At 41.8% G+C, this 19,787-nt stretch overlaps 1 protein-coding gene across 1 annotated transcript; it reads right to left on the bottom strand.

The window, feature by feature from the left end:
* Window positions 1–8,294: 8,294 nt before the first annotated feature.
* LOC120648009 lies at window positions 8,295–12,976 on the bottom strand. The gene is made up of 6 exons (XM_039924795.1): window positions 12,210–12,976; window positions 11,081–11,319; window positions 10,854–10,972; window positions 9,534–10,197; window positions 8,883–9,298; window positions 8,295–8,792 (listed from the first exon to the last, which is right to left on the bottom strand). The coding sequence occupies exons 1-4, from the start codon at window positions 12,974–12,976 to the stop codon at window positions 10,108–10,110; spliced, it is 1,215 nt and encodes a 404-aa protein (XP_039780729.1). The 3' UTR covers window positions 8,295–8,792; window positions 8,883–9,298; window positions 9,534–10,107.
* Between the last annotated feature and the right edge of the window lie 6,811 nt (window positions 12,977–19,787).

Raw genomic sequence — 19,787 nt, 5'->3', positions numbered from 1 at the left:
GAAATCGGTGAAATTATTATGTGCATCATATTATCGATGTACATGCCCCTCGCTGCTTTGAGACTAATTAACCAAAATACGAATATATTGAGTTGGATACTCCCTCCATTTTAAATTATAAGTAATTCTAACTTTTTTGAAAGTCAAACTATTTTTATGTAATTGTATTTAATGAAAAAATTTATAATACTTATTTGGTATCATAAATGTTAGTTTTTTATTATATAAATTTTCTAGATAATGCAGCTATACTTTCATTATAATAATTAATTATATTCTTTCATTTGGCTTTTTTCTGTTCCCATTTTGACCTGAATTAAACAGTAGGTGTGGAGAGAGGCGCCTTTCAGAAAGGCAACAAACTTTTTATTTTTTTATTTTGCTATAGAAATGCTCGTACACGCGTCATTTGATTAAGATAGGACCCACACACCGATTGCTGATTTCCTCTGGACGCATTTGGTGAGTGATATGTTGCGGCATTCGTTCTGCAGAGCAGTGTGTATTGGTACGTGATTGATGAAATCCATCATTTTTTTATTCGCTTTCTTAGCGTTTTTTCTCAGCTTATATGCAAACAAGGATGGTTTAATACACGATCGGATCTTTTAACATAATTCAGATCAAAATTTATTTTATATTTGTTATGCGCTAACACTTCCACTGTAGAGCGATGTTAAATTCATTACCCAAGCATGCCCATTAATAATCTAAAGTTAATTACTACTTTGCTGTATAAGTTAATTAATACTTTCTTTTTCTCGAATGCGCAGGAGAACAACTGCGCATCAATATATTAATAAGAAGTTAATTACTACTTTGCTGTATAACTTTTTAATCCTCAAGTAGCTATTGTAATTAGATGTAATTTTACCATCTTAACTACACCTTAGTTATCACATACTCTCCATCCTAGAATATATCTAGCTACATGTACCTTTTCTCTAAGTTACATGTTTTTATCTTTAGCCAACAACATATCTAAAAACAATATATTTCAAGAAAAAATACATATTTCATAATGAATATACCAACATCATTTTTTTCATTGACAATGTTTACATTCCTTTCATTATTTATAGTGAAAATTAAAAAAAAATAACTTAAAACAAACCTCAATGCAGCTATGCTTTGAGATAGTGGGAATAGTATTTTCATCATGATTGTCGTAAATATAACTTCACCGACAATTCTTAACTTTCTAGTTATAATTTCAGCGAACCTACTCCCCAACTGTAAGGCATTTTGCTTTGTCCTAAATCAATCTAAGTTTGACCAAATTTAAAGAGTAGAATATCAACATCTAACACATTGAATAAGTAAATTATAAAATATATGGATCTAATTATTCTCATTGGATATTCAAAATAGTATTACTCTTTTCTATAAATTTGATCAAACTTAAAACAATTTGACTTAGTGTTGGTACGTCACGAATAAAATCCGCAAACGCACGGATACCATTGTAGCTTTCACCCAAGAGTATTCCAGGGTATCGTATCCACTGGGGAACGTGAGTACACTATCTACGGGTTCAGACAGTCCAAGGACACACACGCCGGTGTGGAGAAGATAGAAGAGATGACTTTCTAGATCTAGAATCTATGCCTATATGAAGATATCACATCGCCGTTATACTTCGAGCTACCGGTTTCGATCGGCTTATACAAGCCGTTAGCTCCAGTAATAGTGCTCTATCCAATATCCGAATGTGGAGAATTACTAGGGCTCGAACAGGGCTGTCACCACCTGCCGGTTACCTCTACAAATCATGGGACTATCGGACAACTGAGTGGTATAGTCCAGCCTAGACACCACGTCTACGCCTTTCCCTACTAACTCTAGAGGCGATCAGGGTTATCCTTTTCTATCCGGAGCCCAACTCTAGAGTCAAATGCTACTCGCTAAGCATACACATCAACTAATATAAGACAGAGATGATAATTTGCGATATAAACTCTAATTCTAAATAAACAACGAAAGTCTCGAACACTTACAACCGAATAAGCATCCGTCGAGGTACAAGCGGAGAAGAGCGCCGACAAGCCCGGCACATCCCCCGACTCCTCCTCACTCTCGTGTAGAGGTACAAATTGGAGAAGAGCGCTGTTACCGGCGCCCCTCCTGAGTACCTCTACCCTCTCTTCCTACACTAACACAAGCTAAGAGGCTCTTCACTTGGTGGTGAGTGAGTGTGTTCAATTCTCACCCCCTTATATATATATAGGAGGGAGCCACGACCTCTTCCTTCTGGAACCGCCATAAGGCATAAGGAGCCAATGGGGAGACGCCACGTGGAGGTTGAGAGGCGGTGGGGCCCATGGACCGTCGGCCGACCACCTTGGTCGGCCGAGCCCATGTAGGCCCCAACCGACCTCTCCTTTGGTGGGGTGATTGACATGTGGGCCCCTCATCCAGGGAAGAGTGCATGCCAAGTTTCCTCCTTATGTATGGCTGCCATGTGGGTCCTTTGATCCTCGTGCTTGCGTCTGATTGGTCGAGAGGAGTTTGCCTCGGATAGTCGGATTGCTGATGTGGCATTGCGCATGGGCTAGTTCTCCTCCTCTTGTGTGGCTGCCAAGTGGGCCTTTTTGTCCCTTGAGCTTGCTTGTGCTTAGCCTGGGGATTTATGCCTTGGATAATATGCATGTTACATGCAGTTTTGGCCCAAATTCACCTGCACACATTCTCAGACTAGCATATGTGTAATTCGTCAAATAATCATTCTATGCTAACATTTATTCTTTCTGATGCTCGAATTTTGCACGATAGTTGATGGTCAAAATGGGTCGTTAGTGACCGTCAACACTTGGTACGAACTAAAATGTCTTACATTTTAGGACGGAGGGAGTAGATTTTATTGACTTCTATAGCATGGCCCTGAGAGCGCTTGCTCTGTTATTAGAGATTTAGAGGTATTTTTGGTCACACCACTCGGACTCTTAAAGTTTATACGGAGATTGTGGACTTTTAAATATATGGATTTTAAAAGTCGCAAGCTTGTGGATTGCCGTGTAGATAAGCATTAGTCTAAGAGGAACTTTTTAAAAAGGCATCTCGTTTATTTCAACTCTAGATTTTGGAACGAGAATCTACCATGGAAAGTTAAAACTAAGCAAATGCTTACTTTACATTTTTCTCCACATGGGTACATGCAGAAAACTGAACATATACTCCCTCCGTACCTGAATTAGTTGTCGTTCTGGGCAAGTGATTCGTTTTTTAAAAAAATCGTCGTTCTGGGATCGCTGGGCAAGTACCGAACGCGTTTGCCCCTGCATGCATCCGTTTCGGCTGCCATCCGCTCGTCAAAGGCCCAGCGATCAAGGCATTAATCGTCATGCGCTTGGGGCGTTCGACGAGCGGATGGCAGCCGAAACGCTTGGACTCATGCACGCATGCCTCAAGGCATTAATCACTCTCCACCCATTCGGCGCTCGCGTCTACTCATGCACGCATGCATCAAGGCATTAACCGCCCGCTTCATTTTAGCGTTGCACGCTCGCCTCCCTTCCTTGCATCGCCGCACTGCAGCATCGCCGGCTCACCTCCATACCTGAATTAGTTATCGTTTAGGACAACTTTCATCATCGATCATTATACAAACCGACCGTGATGACCACTTTCACCGTTGATTCATTATACAAACTGACGGTGATAAGACAACAGTAAGATGCCTCACCCCTTACTAAATTGAAAACATATCCTTTCGTACGAAAAATTGATAATTTTTTCATACAAAATTTATCAAAATTATAGAACCTAATGAGATTTAAAACTTTGTAGTTGACTTTTAATTTGAAATTATATATATACAAATATCAAATATAAATTATTAGACCAATCAAAACAATCTTAAATGGAAAAAAGATGTGGGACTGGAACTGGAGATCAGAGGGGGGGGAGCGAATGGGAGCCTTAAAAAAACTCAATGAAAAAGCTGACTCCGATTCACTAATTCATCACACCAGGAGTAATCACCACTGGTCCTCAAAAGATCAACACCAAGGTTGTAGTACTCGACAACATCTATAACTTTGTAGTTGAAAACATCTTTATTTGAGATTCCGATCCGGTTTGCAAGTAGAGCAAATACGATGCCTCTATTCATGTCCATCAGAGTCTAGATCGAGTTCACTAGCTTTAAGTAAGATCGGATCTTAACTAGCATAATTTGGAAATCATTATCCAGTTCGAGGGCCTTAAATTAAAATGCAAAGGCGAAGTATATCTCATTATAAAAGTTCTGCGTGTATGTTAATTAATGTCTGTGCATGAAATAATTCTTGAAAAGGTAATAAAGCTGGTGCGTGCTCGATGCCAAAGCAAACGATGACGAAGCTAGTGAGAGTTAGCGCCATGGAGATGTGGATGCATGCAAGTTTCCCCTTTTGACGTGGGTGATTGATCGAACTGAGTTTTGTTGCGGTACAGTTCAGCGAGGATGCTGGAGGACAAAACGTTGCTTCAGATCAAAGTTGACCTAAACGACACATCGCCCTCAGATAATGTCAAAGCTCCCCGTGCGGCCGTGCCCAACACTACCACTGACTGCACAATGAGAACGTGCGAAGACATCCACTACCACGGCAGCTTTTGTTGCCATCCAAAACAACACGGCAGAGAGAGAAAGCGGACACTAGCTGATCATGATGTGATCGAGGGTGGGAGACTGGGAGGGATCACCACTGTTCACACTCCCCTAGTTGCCCTCGAGCAAATATATGATGAACTGCTGCTAAAATTAAAGCTATAAACTGGTAATTGATTTTTTTGTGAGCATGCATGTTAAAAGGCAATCCAGGATAATATGGCTTCTTTTGGTGAATTATCCATCCAGATCGATCAAGTGGAAAGTCACGGGTAAAAGACCCGTAGTCTAGTGGTGACAAGAGTCTCGGGTAGCACCTTAGGTTCTGAGCTCGACTTGAGAGCGAATATTCTAAAATTTAACAGCGTTATGCTTTCAGTGGTAGGCGACGTTCTCGTCGATAGGGAGCCGTCTGTGGTGATTTCAATAATCTCAAAATTTGCGTATGTGCGTCATAGGGGTGAGTGTGCGTGCATTGTGAGTGTCTAAGTTGTCCATACGATAGCAAACAAAAAGTCACGGATAATATAAAAATGGGGAACCTGATCCTACAACTTTATCAAAAGCTAAGCTCGCAACTTCTTGCTTTTGTGGATAAGCATGGATCCAGGTTAGAAAGCCGCTTGAGCACCATTTTTGCCGCGTGCAGTAGTGTGCCTACCACCACTCCCTTTTTGCTAGTGCACCTGCCACTTGAATGCGTGCGTTTGTAAAATAGACCTCCTCCCTATTATCACTAGTAGGGAGCAATAATACTACTCTAGATTGTTTGGTTCCATGTCATGTAACTGAAAAACATGTGCTCTTTTATACATATTTATTTTTAGAGCAAACCTTTCTACATATTTTCCCATTGACCAAAATACTAACAAGTATTACCATAGTCCTAGTAGTGGTCTCCTTTAAATTATTTGAGCATAGACATGCACCTAACATTCTTAACATACTCAAAGCCAATTATGGGGCAATGAGTGTGTGAGATATTTGGAGGATATGTGAAGGACAGGTTGTATTTGAACTACTGCCCGATTGCCAAGTGGAAGCAAGGTAACTAAACTGAAGAGATAAAAGTAGGCCAACCTATCTGTACATGCATGGGTATGCACTACTACATCATTGGCGCATCCACATCCCCAAGTGGTCGATGTAGTGTGCACACGAAGCAAGGAAAGGCGCTTTCAGAGACACTGATTTGAGAGGGTGCGTGACTCACACGGTCAACATTTTCCAGCATACTATGAACTATACCTCTTTTCGTATGATGCACCGCATGGATGACAATGATATATTTTATGGTCAAATGTGTGATACCTTCTTGTATATTTATACAAATATTTATATAAGAAATGAAAAGTGAAACGAAGGGTGTCATATATTTCAGAACGGAGGGAGTACTGCCTTGTAAATAAAAATTAATGAAAAATGCTAGAATATGTAATCCACTCTATTGTTTTGAGGCACATCCACTTTCGCACCATGGCACCATATACACTATGGAGTATGGAATCAAGTTGACCCTAACTGTTCTAGAAAAAAAAAGAGAGGAAAAGTCAAGTTGACCTAGATCGAGATTCTCCTTTTTTCAGATGTGCGGAGATTCTCCGTTTGGGGTGGTGCTTCATTCGGAACCTGACCTGTGATTTTCAAATCCTTCATTTAGAGCATAAAATAGAATGGAGCTAGCAGTCATTTCAATGGGGCCGGGACTTTGACATTGCATTTATACATGGAGACATAATCATTAAGGGCGAGAAAGAAATACCATATGAATGGACCACGCCACACACGTTGTCACTAGACCAATTTTTTGGGGGGAAAGAAAGCGATGAGATAATGAGATCTTCAACTTATTTGTCCCGCAAGGTGCACATGTTTATCTCACTTTTTCTTTCGCGAGAAACCTGTTTATCATTATGATTCCAATTTGATGTGCTCCCAATTTAATTTCCTTTAATGCACGATATATTCTGTGCTTGGAGGTGGAATCCTTTTTCATTTAACTGCTAATATTTTTCCACTTGAAGAACAGTTATAGAGAACATTTTTTTTCTTCCGAAAGAAAAGTAAAAAAAATAGAGATGAGTCCACAGCCCAAGCTTTCCTCTCCAGGGACGAGATGTGGGGCCTAAAACAAAGATGAATTCTGACTCAGTGTGGCAGTTGTGCTCTGCAATTTCTAAAAGTACTACCTTCATTCCATGAAAAATACAATCATGCCATTTGAATATAAAAACCACAAAAAAGTGGAATCCTAAAAATTAGATCACAAGCGAGGTCCATTTTATCATGATTTCTTCTCTAATTCCCTCTAACTGCTGTCTAATTAAGTGGTTAGATTAGATTTTCATGGTAAAAATCATTTCTTGCTGCGATTGTAGAAAATTTGGTTAGTTGCATTCAACCAATGAACAAGGATATGAGGATTATTTTCACGCCATCGCTAATCTATCTAACAAACTAGAACCACACTTTTTGTAGGATGGAGGGATTAAGACATAGTCCCCCGTCTCCAAAAGACTGTTCTTTTATAAAAAATCAGACAAATTACTAATCATGAGAAATAAACTCTCATTGCCCCTAATTACTTATAGTAGTTGTGATTGAAAAATGTGTTATTTATTTGATTCTCTAGATTCCTTGTGTGTGTGTGTGTGTGTGTGTGTGTGTGTGTGTGTGTGTGTGTGTGTGTGGAAATTAAGCAGTTGTTGGCTCTGTGTGCTTGTCTATAATTTTTTCTTGGTATTTGATATTTTGTTTAGTATTTGACATTATTTTAATTATATGGATCTCTAAAGAAACACTCTTTGTGGAATAAAATTTGAATGCTAAGAGGACACTTATTTTAGGATGGAGGGAGTCCAAGCATACCTGCACAAATAGAATAATTCATGATTACAATAAAGGAACAAAGAAAGTGGTCAACTTGTTACAATCACATGAATATAATGTTCCTTGATGGGACGGACATCCTTGATTGATCCACAATTCTCTCACTACACCACAGCCTCGAAACGGCGATGGAAAGGCCGTCGGTATAAGCCGTTATACTGACAGATAGATAGTTGGTATAAACTTATACCGACGGACAGATCCCGTTAGTGCACGTGCCGTCTGTAAAAGTTTTTACTGCCGGACCATCTATTAGAATAGCATTTACCGACGGACTATGTGTGTAACAAGTTATACCGATGGATAGTTTGATATTAAAAGTTTATTTACTAACTGACCATCCAACGCGATAATTTCAATTGTAAAAAAGTAAAAGCTCATTTGATTGCAATTTAATTAGTACAATGAGAAGATTCATTCATAACAAAGTCCCAATGTAATTCCAGACAAACATTATTCGATTCAATGAGTGGTCTATACAATATATAGTCATATATTACTCCACATAATCAGACAAACATATTCTTAATAGGTGAATATCTATATAGCACATCATCCATACAAGTCAAGAGTCAAGATAACAGCTAACAATTCATATATCTATAGTCTAGCTGCACAGTTCATATAGCCTCATGAATTGCAACTAGCTCTATAAAGGAGGTAAAAACAATTGTATGAATATATCCTCGCAATTGATCTGCAATGGAAATATGTGAATTATTCTATGAGGTTTTAATTGAGGCATATTCCGAAGCTATTGAACTGCTATGAAAACAAAATCTAATAATTGCAGAAATATATCCTCACAAAAAAATTGCAGAAATATATGCAGATGTGTACGGCGTAATAAAAATGCAACAAATGTGAATCATGTACAAACAAAGAGCATTCTCGGTAAATGCTAGCTGGAAAAACAAAAAAAAAAATTGTTACATATGTAAATGATGCCACATAACCCATAGAGCCACTAAGAAACTAAACACCTTACATCTTGTGTAACCCACAAGAGTCCTATATATTAGATGGACTTACTGATTAGAGCTCCTCTCCACGTCGATTTGCATCCGAGTTTGACGTAGTGCAGATTGAATCTGTGGTAGCGTATAACATAGCTAAGGGTTAAAGCAACTCCAGCAGACCATCTAAATAAGCCCACAACTTAAATTTGGAGGGTGAAATAAAAAATTCACACTGCAGCAGGCCCTCTGTTAAAGCCCTCATTTTAGGGAGGCCTCCAAACCCCTTCCTCCACACCCTCTATTCCTGGAGGGTCTCTAGGAAGTCCCTTATCCACTGATAAATGGGTCCTACCCTTTAAATCAAAAGAAGAGGATGAGATTTAGCGGCCACTGCTGGAGTTGAGGTTAAAAATTAGCCCTTAAAAAGTAGAGGGAGCCCTTACTCAAGAAGTAGAGGGTCTGATTTAAGAGCCATTGCTAGAGATGCTCTTACATGCAGTTGCTTTGCCTAGAAATGTTATTTTCATCGCTCATGCAGGCTTCATGACACCAATGGTTCGGAGATACCCCTAATCCTCCTTCTCAACTGTGACACTCGATCCAATTTGAATGTGGCCTGTAGTGGCCTATAAGTGTTGCGTGCATATGTTTACATCACTTTGCTAATTGAGACAAGGTGGAGCCAACTTATAAGTCTTTGTCTTCCAACCATAGCACCATTGGTAAATTCTTTTACACGAAGTGAAGACGAAAGTGTAAGCATGGTGCTATGTGTATGCGAGCTCAGAGCCGATGCTCGTGGTTGCACATATTGCATGGCATATGGCACCGACACTGGGTATGGTCATGGAGTTTAAACCTTTTACACAAAGCAAGGACGAAAGTGTAAGCATAGGAAAAGAGCTAGCAACACAATATTCACATTGTCCAACAAAATAATTTTAAAAGAAATTTTAGTGAACAAGTTAATCAAATTTTATAAATCTGTAATTTCTCATTTTTCACCTTCTCAATTTCAGTTATCAATTTTTTTACAAAAGAAAATAATTAGTTTCTATATCAACGATAGGTACACAACGTGAAATACAGCATACCTTCAGTAATCTGTTTCGAGGCAGAGGAAAGGCAGGTTACAGAAATAGACGGGAGTCGGTCTATATTCCACTCTGCAGACTTGAGATGAAATTGGGCTGAAGTCGTGGTAAAGAACGGGAGTTCGGCACGAATGCGTCTCCTGGAAAAGGTGGATCCTTAGGCTCATTTACCATTCACTCAAAACTTATAAGCTTTACAAAGGAAACATGAATGTTTGAACACAAGCTGGTAATAAAGTGCTGGAGCTAAAAGCCGATGAAAAGCATGAGAGATCTCAGTGAGCAACATATCAGGAATGCTGCAAGTTTTTGGAGCCCATTTTCTTCAAGACACTTGGATGAATTCGCCTCCCAAAAATGGCCACCTAAGGGATTCACTTTTCAATTTGTACAAGTTACAGGTTGCACAGAAAATTGGTATGCTGAAAATTCAAGTCTAGAGTTTGCCAAAGTCGGATCTGAGTACAAATTCTTCTCTTTCTGACAAAAATATAGCAGCAGTAACAGCCCAGTTATCATCACTGAGAGAAAATCAGAGAAACAATGGGAATCATCGAACATCATCTTCAGAGCATCAGTGCTCTAAACTTTTTAGGATTGCACCTACGAACATTGCAGCACCAACAAGCTCACAGACAGCTTTGGAGAAGTTATATGAGTTCCCCTGCAACAACCGCAAATGGAATTGTCAAACGAGCACTAGGATTCTCAAGCACTGATACAATAACAGATTACTTATCATTAGAAACTCCAAGGAGAATGAAACCATGTCATTTATCACCATTTTCCTGCAGCATTAACCGTTTTGGTTTGGGAGTAGCAGGAGGTTGGATGTACTTAGATTAAGGACGAAATAGAAAGCAAAGGTACATCAGGAAAACTTGTCCTGCAGCAAGTCAAGGTTGCTCTTGCTGAATAAATTTTGTATAACATAACCATCAAGTCCAATGATTCAGGAAGAAAACTAAAGCCCTATAAAATGCACCAGAGATTCAATAATATGCACATTATTCTAACAAAAGAGGAATAACAGTATTAAATATAGTGTGCTAACGCACAGTACAAAAGCAATCTTCCACCATATATATTTTTAGATAGTAAAACATGCTGCCTTTTTGGCTTGAATTTTACTCTTGACCAATCCCAGTAATGTTCCTAACCTACTCTGATATGGAGAAAACTTCAAAGTTGTAGCATATACTAATATTCTTAGTTCCCATTTTCCCATGCTTCAAGAATTTGACAACTTGGAGACAAAAGAAGAAAGAATAATCTAAAATGAAAGAATGGGAAAAATTAACGTTGGTAGAGGCCACTTACCATGTTACTATTGTAGTAATCATCCAAAGTTTGCAATTTGGAGATTGGCAGAAACCTCTTGAACTCCTTGCACAGCTTCTGCATGTCAACTTTCAATGGAAATGGAACTGGCATTGGTCCTAACACCAAAATTGGAAAGGTGAGCTGTTAAATCGGCATCTAGACAAACATAGTCAGCAAGATTCAGCTACCGCATATATGATATATCACAACATTTTGGGCGATACCTAGGTCCTGGATCATTGGGTGTTTGGTGAAGCTCACGATGCACAATGGCATGATGCAGCTGTTGATATGCTCATTCCAGATGATGTACCAGCTCGGGTTGGAGAGGTAGTCAACACCACCAACAGATCTTCCGAGACCCGACCAATCTGACCCAGCACGAAGGACAACTGGCTGACCCTGCACAATGCGGCAGAGTAATATTTGTGCCTTGCCGACATCTGCCTCCGCAATGCTCATGCTGATTGAATGAAATGTCCAAATCAATTCCTCATGTTTCTTGTTTGCAAACAGGCACATTCAAGAAATAATTTGGCATTTATATCAGATCAAGACTTTATTTTCTCCTTTGTCAAAACCGTGCATATATCAGACAAATCCATTTGCAATTGATGAAGACCGACTCCAATTCAGAGATAGAAAAAGCTCTACCATCCAAGCAAAAAAGCAACTAAGAATTCCTCCTCTACCATTGACAAAAATATTATCATGCTGCATTCTTGCACATACCCTTAGTGATTAGCACTTGTCTAAGTTAATGACTGCTCCTGCTGTCATTACTCCATACTTGCAACAGATCCCAATTTTACTACAAATAGTAACAGGTTATGGAGGGAAACAGCAGAACCATTCTCCCAGACCGAACAGTTGTAGAATACACCATTATTTATCAACCAAACTTGAGGAGATTCCTGTGATGGCACAAATGCTGCTGCTAAATCTAGAACCAGGACTAGAATTTATTCAGTTCAGGAAGTTCTCTTGCTCAGTAGTCAGTAGACTATAATCAGGACAAAATTTTAACCAAATCTGTAGGGAAACAAGTTTCTTGTACAGTTTATGATCTTTCCGAACCAAAACAGGGCAATGTTGCAAGTTGCAACCAATTCATCAGGTCGATTATTGTGTCCAAAACTCCAAATTCGTCAGTTAGAACACATTGCGATCTTTGACGACTATTCCTCTTTTCCAGCGACTATTCCTCATTTCCAGAGAGCACAAAAGTGGTAGTTATCATTAGCTGGAACCAAAAACCAATTGCTCCCAAAATCAAGAACTCAAATTGCTTGGCAAAATCATGAACCAGTTGCTCCCTAAATCATGCCACGAGGATGGATCCGGGAACAGTACCTAAGATGCGGGAACCTGAGCGGCGCTAGATGCAGTCCGCGTCCGTGCGCTCTATCCTCCCCGAGCAGCATCCAGTTGGGATTCAAGGAAAAGTCTGCCCCCGCCGCCGTCCGCACATCCGCGGGCGTGCCCCCGTACCATCCGAGCTTGACGTTCCCCAGCTCCTGCTCCCGCTCCGCGAACTGCTTGAGCATCGCGCTCGTCGGTACGCACCTCCGCGCGCCCGTGAGCACGGCCCCGTCGAAGGTCCAGGTGCGCACGACGGCGACGGCCTCGTCCTCGCCGACCTCGCAGCGGGCGCTGGGCTCGATCTCGGCTCCGGTGGTGGTGCCGGGCGGGAAGAAGTGGTTGCCGCCCTCATCGATCCAGGCGAGCGCGACGGGGCGCGCGGCCGGGTCGGCCTCGTCGAAGCGGAGCATGCGGGCGAAGTCGAAGACGTGCCAGCGGCCGCCGGGGAGGGGGGCGCGCGCGACGCCGGAGCCTCTGGCGACGGCGTGCTGGAGGCGGGCGAGGACAGTGGCATGGACGTCTTCCCGCCGGCCGGAGGCGGGGTCGCGGCAGAGGACGCGCGCCGGCGTGCCGCTGCCATAGAGGTCGGAATCGAACGCCATTGCTCGTCTGTTTCTTTCGCGACGGGGTTGGGGAGACTTGGCGCCTCGTCGGGAATACTCCTCTCTCTCTTCCTCCACCGATGAAGCTGTGGCCTTGGTTCGTTGTTGGATCATCACTGCCTCACTGGAAGCAGGCCTTCGCGATGCATTGGGCATTTGGGCTAAAGATCTCCAGAATCAGGTTGGCAAGCAAGTCCATCAAGGCATCAAGCAAGCCCATCGAAAATACAATGTTAGCCGATCATTGATTATTCAGTTGAGTTTTAATACATGGTTGAGATTTGACATTAGAAAAAAGAGAGTGAAAAACAATTTATTCTGAAAGTTTTATTAGAGGCTCATTAGGGCAGCTGCATTGCGTGTTCAAAGCCGGTGCATAGAGAGAAGAAAATAAAGGAGGTGCGTTGGAGAGAATGTGCTAGCCTAGCACCACCTTGCACCTGTTGCTTATTTTAGCACCTGCTACTAGTAATATAAAATATTTTATCTCCTCTCTTATCCAATCACATCTCTCCTTCTCAACCGCCCCATACACTGAATGTCCATCCATTCATACAATTTTTATATAGTGTGGGATCCACCTTAGTGCGTGCTAAAAAATTTATGCATTGAAGACCTTTTTTCTAGCAAAGCTCCTCTTGAGGTGTCACATGTTTGCACCTTGGTCAAAATTATACATTGGATGCACCTTTAGTTTAGTCCTCAATTTTTCTATTGGTGCGAGGTATTAATTGTCCTGTTTTCGATTAGGATTCGGATTGATTTGTTCGGATTTTGATTAGGATTCCGATTGATTTAACTATCCATTTAGGCAAAGATTTTTTTTCTCGAATATGCAGGAGAACTGCGCATCATTGTATTAAAAGGAGAAGAAGAGTCTTACATAGACTCACACACAGACACACTCAAAACGCACACAGAAACACACACATCCACACACGCACAAGGAAAACAAAAGACACAGGACCACCTCCTGTTCAGAGCACCAGAGACACAATTGAGACCTGACCAAAGTGTCAATGGTTAGCCAACACCCATGGTGGTGAGCAGGGACAGGCCCTTGGCTCCTGACATGCTCCACAGATGGGCTTCATCCTTTGCCATGACCAGGGCTGCAGCAATGCTGGGTGTAGTACCATTAAAGACACAATCATTCCTATGCCTCCAAATGGTCCAACTTCCTAGGATGATCAGTGAGTTGAGTCCTTTTTGCATGTCACCAGTGACCGATTGATCAGCTTTTGACCACCATTCATCAAAGGAAGTGTCACAAGGTTGAGGGGCAAGAACAGCTAGGCCGACCTGTTGGAGCAGGTCAAACCAAAACTGTCGGGCAAAAACACATCCAACCAGGAGATGCTGGATATCCTCTTCAACTTGATCACAAAGTGGGCAACGTGCTGGGTGGGGAAGATTTCTTCTGGCTAGGCGGTCTGCTGTCCAGCAACGCTTGTGAGCCACTAACCACATGAAGAACTGACATTTGGGAGGGGCCCAGGACTTCCAGATTCGTTCATAAGGTGCAAAAGAAATTGCACCCTGAAATAGAGCTTCATAGGCTGATTTGGCTGTGTATTGTCCTGAAGAAGATAACCTCCAGATGTGCTGATCTGGTGAGTCTTGCTGAAGCACCACCCCTTCGATGAGATCCCAAAGAACCAAGTATTCCATCACTGCATCAATTGACAGCTGCCCTTGAATGTCTTCGAGCCACCTCTGATTTGTAAGAGCTTCCAGTACAGTCCGTTTGTTTGCCCTCCTTTTAGGCACTAGAGCAGCTACCTCTGGTTCAATAACTTGTATGCTTTTCCATCCAGCCAATTATCTTTCCAGAAAAGAGTGGAAGCACCATTTCCAACTGTTGTAGTGACAGCAATAGCAAGAAGGCACTTGATTTCCTTACTGACCTGGAGCGGTAGGCTCGCCCAAGGCTTATTGGGCTCAGTTTTCTTCAACCATGGCCACCGGACTCGTAAAGCATAGCCCAGCAATTTCAGGTCAGAAATCCCCAAGCCACCTAGTTCCCGGGCGCGACAAACTTTTGGCCAGGCAATGAGACAATGTCCCCCTTGTGCTTCTTTCCGTCCTCTCCAGAGAAAACCTCTCCTTATCTTGTCAATAGCTTTAAGTGCCCAGGTTGGTAGGTCTGTTGCCATTAGCTGATAGACTACCATCGAAGTGAGGACGAATTGCACCTGGACAACCCTCCCTGCCCTTGTCATCAAATCAGCCTTCCATCCAGTTAATTGGTCTGCAATTCTGTCGATGATTGGATGTACCTGATCTCTTGTCAATTTTCTGAGAGAGAGAGAGGTATGCCAAGATACCTACACGGGAAGCTTAGAATCTCACAAGGCAATAGGTTCTGAATAGCAGATATACTATCATCCGAGCACTGGATTGGTAAGACACTGCTCTTTTGCACGTTGGTCTTGAGTCCAGAGGCCTCACCAAAAAGCTTTAGGATGTCCAGTATCAAGGTGATGTCATTTGCAGCAGGTCGGAGGAAAAAGAGCTACATCATCCGCATACATAGAAATCCTGTGTTGAATCGGTCGACTAGAAAGGGGCTGCAGCAGCCCGTCCCGTGATGCCTTCGTGACCATTAAACTGAGGACATCCATAACCAATATAAACAACATGGGGGATAGAGGATCGCCCTGGCGAAGTCCTCGTCGATGTTGTATAACCTCTCCCGGATGGCCATTCAGGAGGACCCGAGTAGAGGAGGTGACTAGTAAACCACTCAAAAGATCTCGCCAACATGGTCCAAAACCCATTTTAGGCAAGATTTCTTCTCTATATTTTGTTACACTTCAATAACTAGTCAAATTATCTATATATGTACTTGACATGTGGGACCTCCTCTCTCTATCTCCTAGGTCTCACTGCTCTCCTCTCTCTCTTCCTCCACCGATGATGCTCCACCCCGCGCCACCGTGCCGCCCGCGCACGGCGGCGGCCGTGCTTCGCGAGCTCCGCAAATGATTCGACTGGCGCGCTTTAATCTCCGGATCGTTTCACATCCTGATATTTCTCCCAAAGTCCCAGCGCTTTCTCCCTTCTCCGTACAGGAAGAAATAGTTGTTGCGTGCAGGAATTCATGGCTTGGTTACTGCCAGCGACATGGCATTCAAGAAAGCTCCCGTGCACGGCAGCGGTCGAGCTCCGCCCCGCGCTGCCCACACACGACGGCGGTCAACCCGCACCGGTGGATCTTGGCGTGCGGGAAAGGAGGGGAGGGCGTGGATTGTGCGGGAGGAGGAGATGACGAGGCCTCCGGCAAAGATGGTTAGCGGGGCACCGCGGGTGGCTAACGAAATAGCAAGGATTGAGAAATAGAAAGGTTGTTGGATCCGGTTTTACTCTAGTTTGGCTATTTTATCCAACTCCTTTTTACAGAGGCTGTTGGAGATGCTATAGCTCTTTTCTTCTTAGTTTGAATTTAAATAAAAAATAAAATAATACATTTCCTAATTTTATTGCTGACTTACCATGTAAATTTGGCATTGCATCAGCGTAGGGATAACCTTGGATGTAAGGAGAATAGGGGATAGTTCCAAGGCCTGTATGGACAGTGTCAAATATCAAGTACATATCAAATATATGTCATTTGGAATTTGGACAAATCGATTTGCTTGTCCTAAACATCATACATTAGAAAATGGAAGGACTGACATATCAAGCTTTGAGCCAAACTTTAAAGAAATAATTTGACTATTCTTACAAAAATGTCTCCATTTTTTTTGCTTCTCACATATGTTGTTGTTTACCAAATGGATGCATTTTACACGCTAAACAAGGTAAGAGAAGAGAAAGAACATGTTCAATGAAACCCAGATAAAGAGGTTTGCGACTAAGCATTATTAAACTTGTAGGGGATCAAATTGGCACAAAACTTGTGAAATTTAATGTACTCCAATTTGTATTGTCAATTTGAGGATTGAATGTCTCAATAAGTACATAATTTGTTTAAGAAGCAACAAAGGATGAAAAGCCCACTTGAATTACAAATGCATAAACCTGTAGAAAATACTTGTTACCTTTTTCAAAAAAAAAAGAGAGAAGACTTGTTACACTTCCTCCAATTACACTTGTATGAAGTTTAGGATATTGACATCATTTACAATAAGCCATTTTAACTAGTAGTAATTTCGATGAGAATTCTTCATTTCAACACTACGAGACACAGCTCATTTGCTGTGTGCCAAAGGCACGCACACTACAAGAAACTATTTAATCTGTGAAAAATTCTGACGAAATTTTTGTAACATTTTCAGAGATCGTCATGGATCTACATTATGGATATAAGGCCCAAAACACAGTGACATTTTATCGATTTCGTCATGAAGCAGCCCAAAACCTATGACGTTTTAGCAAATCCGACGTAAATAATAAATTCATAATTATTGTGATATATAGCATAAGGGGAGAAAACAAAAATAGAAAAAGAAAACAAAAAAAGAGGGTTTTGAACCACGACCTCAAGGATGGGAAACTTGTGCCTTACCACTGTACCACTCGACCAGTTTTGATTTATCAAGGAAGATTAATCTTTATATAATTTTAAGGGAAGCTCTTTGGTAAAGACTTGCATCCGCATCTAGCTAGTTCGTCCCCTTCCCGACTGCACCATCTGTTGTGCCGTCGGCGCCGGCGCCTCCTGCTGCGCCGCCGTTGAGGGCGCCTCCACCCCCACGGTCCCGGCCCATTCTGTACCACTCACCACTGCCATGTCACTGGCCCCGGCCCACCACTACCTCATCTCGGCCGGCGCCCGCCATTGCCAGCATCCCGCACAGCCAGATCCCGCCATTGCTAACTCATCCCGCACGGCCGCGGGAGCACGACATCGACTGCATCACAGGGTTGCGACCATAACTCCGGCTGTGAGGCAAACCTTGTCCCCCACCTCGACGACGGCCATCAGTCAGTAAGGTATTTATCCGTAATCTTCTTTTTTTTACCGTGTTTTTTTTAATTGGTGCAAAGTTGTTCATTTTTGTTTTTCTGCTATGCTTGAATAGATGGATCAAACTTGGGTGCATAGAAAATTGTTTTCCCTGAGCACATTGATGGTGTGAAAGAATTTATGAGCTTCATTCGTGAAAAATTCAGTGATAAGGTTGAAATTCTATGCCCATGTGGTAGATGCCTTAATCAGAAGTATCAATGTCAGGTCGTAGTGAAGAAGCACATATTGACGAATGGAATGGACAGTAGTTATACTCGATGGAAGCTGTACAAGGATCGTCCTGCGGAGATTGAGACTTTTTTTAGAATACTTCGTGTACGTACATTCTCGAAGGCCTTACCCTTATTTAGATGCAATAACAACTATTATTTTGTGAAGTGTAGTATGTGTAATTCTGGTGGTAATTCTTAGCATTCCTGCATACTACCTTGCTGCGTGGTATATGAAAATATGCATTATTCTTAGCATAAAGAAATTTTGTATATGCATGTATTTTTTTTCTCCTATATGATCTGGTCATATATGCTTTGAAAGCTATTCATTTATTGCATATTATATTTCTTATATACGTTGTTCCATCTGAATAGGCAAAGTTCAACATTGACACAAATGATGGTGCGGTTAAAAATGGTTGCCTTCAAATGATGAAGACTGTAGTTCGCCAACAGCGACACAGGCTGAAAAAAAGATTTTTTTAATCCTTTTTCGCTGCATTTGGTTCCAAAGACTTCTCCTGTGAAATCAACAAGTAATGATGAATGGATTGCCCTTGTGGAAGAATCCCAAAAAAATAGTATTTCTCCTTATAACCCAACTGTTCCCTGAAACATGATACATTGCCACATGTCTAACATGTATTCCGTGTATGATGTAGGAGGCATGTCAAAAGAACAAAGACATCCGAGGCAATGGTTTGTTACATCAAACAACCGGCTCTCGTAGCTACCCGGTTTTTGTAGAAAATATGGTAAGTTATCCATGTCGATGCGTCTTTCATTTGGTATCCAAATGTCTTCTATATAGATTTCCATCTATTGATAGTAACTAGATATCCATTTTCTTCAACTGAACTTGTTGCTCTATAATGTTATAGTAAATGATGTTCTAGTTCCATAAGTTGCCAGATTAGTTTGTATAACTATAGATTATTACTTCTTGCTGCAATAATAGAAATGTCCAATGTTCATGGTGTTTCTTAAATATTTTTCCTACTATCAAGTGTTGTGACCACCATATAAACATTTTTTCAGGAAGATGGGCACGAGGACGAGGGTAAAGAACATGATGCGTTTGAGTTGTTCCAAATGTGCCAATTTAGCAAGAAAAAGGGCTACATACTGCTGAACAATCAGTTATTGTTAGTTATTGTAAGTCTGCTCTCTAATGGTGCTGTTTTGATTTGGATATTTTAGACCGCACTGTGATCCTGAACACTATTTGCTACTTGCTTGCTAGACTGAAATGAAAATCCAATTGGCTGCACAACCAACAGAAGGTGGACAACCCAACTCTGTTGTTCAGGTTGTAGCTAATGTGCTTGAGCACAGCAACAAGAAGAGTGTGTTCCTTCAAAATGTGGGGATGTAGACTAAGCGACCAAGGATAAGTGCACAACTGGAAGCGGAGAAGAGGGAAAATGCTGAGCTTCGATTGATTGTCAGCAACCAGCGCGAACAAATGGAAGGCTTGAGAAAGAAGCAAGATGAGTTGGAGGTTAAGCTTGACCTTGCTCTGGGTCGAAGTGGAACATGCTGATAGGCATGATGGTATGTTAGATACTAGGCAAATAGCGTGCTGCGCCGCACCCAGCCCCAAGTGCATATTACATGGGCCGCAGGTTTCCTTTGTTTGGGCTTTAGTATTAAGAGCCCATGTAGAATATTGCTTCCACGCTGCCTGAAGGAGGTGGGTTTGACGCGACGCTGCCTCAAGGAGGTCGGTTTGACGCCAGCGCATAGATAGAGGCGGTTGCAAGCATGTCGGTTCCTGTCG

This window comes from Panicum virgatum, chromosome 9K (genome assembly GCF_016808335.1).
Source record: "Panicum virgatum strain AP13 chromosome 9K, P.virgatum_v5, whole genome shotgun sequence".
Lineage (NCBI taxonomy): Eukaryota > Viridiplantae > Streptophyta > Magnoliopsida > Poales > Poaceae > Panicum > Panicum virgatum.
This window is presented reverse-complemented; position numbering and strand designations above follow the sequence as displayed.

Excerpts from the sequence above, each read along its gene's own strand:
- LOC120648009 (XM_039924795.1), bottom strand. The coding sequence starts at position 12,976 with ATGCCCAATGCATCGCGAAGGCCTGCTTCCAGTGAGGCAGTGATGATC. Across the intron at positions 11,320-12,209 it reads CTCAGGTTCCCGCATCTTAG|CATGAGCATTGCGGAGGCAG; the intron begins GTACTGTTCCCG and ends TCATTCAATCAG. Across the intron at positions 10,198-10,853 it reads ATTACTACAATAGTAACATG|GGGAACTCATATAACTTCTC; the intron begins GTAAGTGGCCTC and ends CGGTTGTTGCAG.